This window comes from Falco punctatus, assembly GCF_963210335.1.
Source record: "Falco punctatus genome assembly, chromosome: 7".
NCBI classification, from domain to species: Eukaryota; Metazoa; Chordata; class Aves; order Falconiformes; family Falconidae; genus Falco; species Falco punctatus.
The window spans coordinates 21,141,885-21,148,450 of record NC_137587.1 but is presented as its reverse complement, the minus strand read 5'-3'; the positions used below and the strand labels follow the sequence as shown (position 1 = coordinate 21,148,450).

At 44.8% G+C, this 6,566-nt stretch overlaps 2 protein-coding genes across 3 annotated transcripts in view; one reads left to right on the top strand and one right to left on the bottom strand.

Moving 5' to 3' along the window:
- CCDC177 (coiled-coil domain containing 177) overlaps positions 1 to 5,507 on the top strand; it is a 31,083-nt gene extending 25,576 nt beyond the window's left edge. For both annotated transcript variants that reach the window (XM_080396502.1, XM_080396504.1), the window contains one exon: positions 5,370 to 5,507. The gene's annotated coding sequence lies outside the window, so the exon portion shown is untranslated. The remainder of the gene's footprint in view (positions 1 to 5,369) is intronic.
- The window catches only part of PLEKHD1 (pleckstrin homology and coiled-coil domain containing D1), a 37,376-nt gene continuing 30,816 nt past the window's right edge, over positions 7 to 6,566 (bottom strand). The window contains exons 11-13 of the mRNA XM_080396513.1: positions 5,312 to 5,456; positions 3,155 to 3,304; positions 7 to 2,546 (exon numbers count right to left, since the gene is read on the bottom strand). Of these exons, the coding sequence (XP_080252639.1) occupies positions 2,386 to 2,546; positions 3,155 to 3,304; positions 5,312 to 5,456 (456 nt within the window). The 3' untranslated portion in view covers positions 7 to 2,385. The remainder of the gene's footprint in view (positions 2,547 to 3,154; positions 3,305 to 5,311; positions 5,457 to 6,566) is intronic.

Here is a 6,566-nt window from a genome sequence, read left to right as displayed (position 1 = left end):
CTAGTGTCAGCATAACTTTTATTTATTTATTGCTGTCAATATGCATGGTAAAGGAAGAACCTGATGCGGCTACCTCCTGAGTACAATACTTCTGCAAAGTCTGATATTGTGGCTTTTGGTGGCAATAGATCAAAGGTGCTGCATTCACAAGCCACAGGGTGATTTTCCTAAATGCCTGAATTACAGATATGCTCCCTGGCTGTCCTTTCTTCTGTTCCTTCCAGCATCACATAATATAGACCTTGTAACTGGAAAACAGCCAGTTACACGATGTGAGGACAGTGTAAGGGGGAAAAACAGCTCTGTATTGCTTTCTTACAGCTTTTCAGTCTTGTAGGAGCAATAATTCATTTGTGGCTTTCTAGGACGCAAGCACATGTAGAAAATACATAGAAGGATCAGGCATGCTAAGGAGGGATGCAAATTTTCTTTTTCTGTTGCATCTCCTGTTATCACAAAAATGTCAGCCTTCAGTACTGGACCCTCCCATTGCCTGGTAGAAAGATACTGGCCAGTAACTGCCTGAAATGAAAAATACAGGCTGTGCCTTTGGTGCTTTTCCTCTGATCACACCAGAGTGACTCTGTCCCAGACCATCACACCCTCCCAGTACGCTCCTCCACCCAGCATCAACATTTCTTCTCTGGCTGGCAAGCCAAGGCTCTCTTCCCAGCCTCACCCCTGACTTCTCCCTAGAAACAGCACTGAATTGGTAGGGAATGACTTCAGTGGCCAGAAGCCAAAGCCTGGGACTAAGCAGTGTCACAGTCTGTGTGGAACAAGTAAGCAGGACTCTTATCTCTTATTATGGACTTACTATGTATGTCACCGGACATACATAATACTAGGGGTACTGATGAGAGGTACACCCCTGAAAACCCCGGTAAATCTGTGCTTCAGACCCCCTGAGCCCTAACTGTACCTATGCTGCTAACTTCATTCATCTTTGTATTGTTTATTCCTTTGTTTCCCAATTCATACCACGGGGATAACAGCATCACTCTGAGTGTGCTGGTCATGCTCTGCCAGCACCAGGCAGTGCTGTTACTATGGAGTGGGTAGTTACTATAGAGTGGGTAATTATTAGCCAGCTGCTTGCTTAAAATTGGTGGGAGAGGATGCAAAGCTTCCACAACAAAGAGATTCCTCTCCTGAAACGTACAGGGTGACCACACACAGAGCAAATCCTCCCCTGCAATAAACACATGGTAAGAACCTGGGAGGGGACAAAGGCAGCCCGAAACCCACCTCTGAGTAAGCTGTCCACAGCACCTCTCCCAGTCCAGCCTTGATTTGCCAGAGGTCCCACTTTGGCCAAGATAGCTTGTACTGGTAGAAAGCAGTACAAAGCCTTGGATACAGGCTATTCACTGCAGCACAGAGAGAGATGACCACATTCACAGCCTTGACAGCTTACTGCTGATAATTTTTTAATTCTCCAAGTGGTAGGGGGTTTTGTTGCTGGACACTCACCCACCTGTCCTCCAGCTTGCTTTATGGAGGTGATGAGGAAGCTGTCAGAGCCAAGTCAAAGGCTCCTCCATACTGAATCTGCCTATAGATAACACCTTTTGCAGCACGTAGCTCTGTTCCTCCCGGCAATGACACAGCCAGATGTCCCAATACAAAAAATGTGCAAAGGTGGCCCCAGGGTGTTCTGCCCACAGTCAGCACAATGCAGCCCTCCCTCCAGCTTGCACTGATGCCACTGAATTACCTATAAGCTCTTCTCTGCACATGATCCTCCTTGGAGCCAAACCCACAGCATCCTCAGGTTGTCTTCACCTTCTGTTGCTACTGTTTGCTTGAAATGATGTAGCATCAAGAGGTTGCTTTGTGTTTCATATTATTGTCTGTGCTTGGGAGGCTGGGACTGCTCTGGTCTTCAGGAAATGTGCCAGGAAACACATCCCACCGAAGCACTGACTGACTGGGGTGGGCAGCAAAACATTTCCTAGAAGAGGTCAAGCAGAACAGGGTAAACTGTGCCCAGCTGGGGAGGTTACACTAGCTGGAGCATAGGGGGATAAAGGGCTTTCTCGGAAGCACTTGTGTTTGGCAGACGGACTACACAGGAAAGGAAAGGAAAGGTGCTTCCTAAGCTACGGTCTGTGGTTCACTAACACCGACTGTGGCATCTTGGCAAAACGTGGCTTAACATAAGCAGCTGAAGCAAACAGATCTGGAGTGATCAGTAGAGAAGGTCTGCCAGGCTACAGGGAGCATTCAAACAAAAGCAAAGCCATTGAGGGAGTTGCCTATGCACAACTTTCCCCCACTTTCCCTATCAAAGGGCAAATCTCCCTTATGACCCTAGAGCCCAATGGCATAACTTTTGCGGAGCTGAATGGCAAGTTGAGATCAGAAGTCCCCTCCCAACAAGAGTCACTTTTCATCACCCGAAGCAGAATCCTTTTGTGACCTCATGATCTGATAGAGAGTTTCCCTGAAGTGCTGGTCCCGGCTTAGTCTTTTGGCTGCTTCTTTCAGCTCCTCAATGTTTTCAGCTTCTGCATGTGAGAAGATGAAGGAGTGGGACTGCTTCACTGAAAAAAAAGAGCAGCACAGAAAGGTCAGCATCCTTTGTCAGGGACACAAACTGAAGAAGCTTCACTAGAGCACACGAGCCACGCGATCAACATGACTGAGAGCTTGGCGAGGGATGAGCTAACCATTGCACTCTAACAGCTTCACCTTACTGTTTTCAGAGGAGGAAAATGCTGACAGCATGGAAACACTTTTTTTTTTTTCCTTTACAGGTGCCTCTGATTTAAGGTTCTATGTAGAACCTGATCTAACCTTGCAGGTAGCCACTCCAAGCACTGGATTGGATTTAGCAATGTCCAGGTGTCCCTTCCAACACCACTCAGTCTGTGACTAAGCATTCAGATGAAGTCAGCTTTGAGCATGTTTTTTTAGGGGCCTGGAACCATCACATCAGTTAACTTTCAACATACATGAAGAGACAGGCAACCAGTACGCAGACTCAGTGCCTGCTCTCTGGGTAAGGAAGCTCCACGTTTCTCTGTAGCTCCATTCTGCCATTAGGGAGTATGAAATACGAAACAAATTTGCAGACCTTACTGCTCTGTCAGCCCCATCTGCACGTGTTTGCTCCTGCAGAATATAGAACAAGAAGCTGACAGATACCTACAGTCATTCCATGAAGCACTGGTTCTCCGGCGGTGGAAGCGGCAGCTCTTTATGCGACGAGTGGCAGCCTTGTGGATGTACACAGAGTTCTTCATGATCACGGGCATCTTGGCCTCTAGCTCGGCATTGCGGATGCACTCTTCAAAGAACTCTGAGAAGACACCACTGTGAGCAGTGATGGGAGAGACACTCCAAGCAATGAGCCAGTCACAAGGGACTGCACTCGCTGAGCCAGGTAATGACATTCAACACCTCCCTAGATCCTCATGAAGAACAATCCATGAAGCTCCCGAGTATCATCAGAATGAACAAGTTCAAAGTGACAAAAGTCTCTAGGCCCCAACAAATGCGTACTCAAATTATAGAAAGAACTGCAACTATCCATTCACCATCAACCATTCCTACAACTGCTTATGATTCCGCTGCCAAAAGCCTCTGATATTATGATAAAACTTATCAACTCTCTTGCAGCAGAAGGGTCTGAAGCCTTACTTATTGCACTTTCTTTGAGGGACTCCTAAAACCAGTCAAGTCTAACTGTGGAAAGGGAGGCACTGGCAGCACTGGCACAGGCACACACCCAGGTCATAGATGGCCAGGGGTTTCTCAAGAGTATAGTAAATACTAGCACGATCATATACACACATACGTTACAGGGTCCATGGAAAGCCCTGCGTCCAAACTCTGACAACTATTCTGTCCCGGTCTGCCACATGAGCTGCTTTTCCTTGCTCATTTCCCCTCTTATGGTCTAACCAGCGTATCTTCTTCCATTCCAGTCTTGCTGTCCTCCTGCCTGCCACTGGTCCCTCGCTGTTCAGAGGGCTCATGTGCCCCAGCTCTTACATGAAAGGGCAGGGCAGAGCTTCAGGAGTCACGTGGAAGGGCTGAGGCAATCTGCGCTGGGACTGACACGAAAGAAAACAGTGCTTCCCTCACTTTCTCCAGTGTTTTGCTTGTCAATACATTTTTGATCTTTTGAAGAAAACATACCCCAAAATCTAAGATTGGAAATGAGTGCCAGGAGAAATTCAGTGCCAGAGGTTACTCACTTATGCCCTGTGCAGGTAGCTCAGCTCTGGTTGAAAGCCGAGCTTGACATAGCCACCTTAGCTCTGTTTTCTTACCATGGCTCTGAGCCAGCAGGATGAAGCTCAGAATCATGCCCTTTTCTCTCAGTTTGGAAGTCTGATGTAGAAACTACTGAATAATACTTATTTTATTTACATACATAAATATATATTTATCATTTATATATATAAACTATGTATACATGTGTTTATACTTGAATATGTAACAGTGCTCAGAATGCTGCAGGACTTTTTTAAGCTTTTCTATATTGGCCCAATACATCCACCTGTCACTGAAATGAAGCCTTAACTGTACAGATACAGCATCTTCACAACAGCTTCCCACTGCACTATACTTGAGGATGGAAAACAAGCAAAATACTTCACAAAGTTTAAGCTGCTAATGTAAGTTCCCAAACATGAGAAGTCAGATGCTAGGGCAATGCCTCATCTCCTAAATAAAATTTTAAAAAAAGAAAAAAGAAAAAAAGAAAAAGGGCAAGCACAGGAAGAGGGATAAGCTGTGAGGAATCCGAGTCTTACACCTGACCTGCAGACTGCAGTTGTCTCAGCACAACAGTGCTGGGCTGGTGCAGTGATTCACCTCTGAGTAAGGATCCAAACTTCACCTCCTGGGTCACCTACCAGCACGTTGCTACAGCAACCACAGTCCCCCTTAAACTGATGATATTCTTGTAACCAAGGCTGAAAATATACTGTCTTGAGGGGAGTCAGAGGACTTTTTATAACTCAGACCTAGTCAGTCTTTACAGCTATGCCACAGCTCCCCTGTCTGACATTTTGGAAAGCATTTGGTCATCTCTGACTAAACACCTAGGTTTTTCTTCCACCCAACAGGGAAGGCTGGGATAATTTTGCTCTCCTTTGAGGGCAGAATACCAGATGCCTGCATAGTACGTTCTGGCTCCTCAAAAGAGAGGTGTGGTCAAGGTACAAGGAGTTGGGAGAGCACATTACATGCAGGCTTTGCTAATTTGGGAACTTCTTTTTGTGTCTGGGAGGATGGATAGAAGTATTTCCTCTCTCAGACTTTGCTCATCAGTAGGGGGGATGGATAACTGACTTACTTCTCAAGTTACTGACATCTGCTTTCATCTTCTCCTCTTTCTCCTTGTTGCAATCCAGAGAACTCAAGCCTTGCTCCAAGCTCTGCAATGCTTCCTCAGCTTCTCTCAGTCTCTTCTCCAGATCCATGCGCACCTTCACCTCAGCCTGAGGAAAAGAATAAGCATTGCTGAAAACCAGCTTGCATCTCAGTAACCATCCTGCTAACTCACAAGACCTGTGAGGGACCCACCAAGCAGATGAAAATGAAAAGAGGAAAGTAAGGAAAACCAACAGAAATATTGTAAGACAACATAAAAGTTGTTCCTCATGTCTTCAGACAGAATAAATAAAATAAGTCCAGCTTATTTTAGTAATTCTCCTTTTCTCTGACTTTCATTTTCACAGCTTCCCTCTCATTGTATGAGCCATGTGGAATCAGAGATGGCATTTCAACACATGAATTTGTGCTTATGCAGCTACTTCCAGCTGAGCAGGAACAGGACATCTTTCCAACTGAGATGGACTTGAAATAAAGGCAGTCAATTCCAACAAAGGGGTGTACAGTACTCAGTTTCAGAAACAAAACACAAGAAAAGTTAGAAATATAGAAGAATATCAGTAGTAGCTTAGCAAATGAGAATAACTAGTACAGATTAGGTCAATGTAGCTTTAGTTTGGACAAGTAGAAGGTTACAGGATAAGAAAATCTTGGAGGTGCAGGAAAAAGAAGAATTGGAGTATTTTTTGGATAAAATATTTGTAGAAAGAGGTTGAATGTCAAGCAGCCAATAATAAGCATAACCTTTACATCATTTGGCTTAAAATAAAATAGCATACTTTGTCTGATCACCTTTGTGTCGATTAAGATATCTTCCATTACTGGGATAACAAAGGAGGGCTGGTACCTCATCTGCATTCCTCTGCTTTTGAACCCAAGTTCATGCAGAGGTTCCTGAAGATTTACAACCCTTAAGATTGATTCTGTGAGCATAAGTAAGGAGGGAAGATTTCTGCTCAGTTCTGCAATATCCACATTAGCATTTCTTTGGAATAATCTTTGCTCTTCATTGTGTCTACTTTCCTCTTATGCTCTTTTCCCTGCTCCCTCAATCTTTAGATGTTGCTTTCACAGTAGCAAATGAAAAGGCTTTTACTGAATGGGTTAATCAGGCCTCAGAGTGAGAAAATAAATAGTTGTGCTACACAGATGCAACACAGCAACTTCACACTTTACACACACACGATGTGAAGCATAGCAAGTGAAGATTTACAACC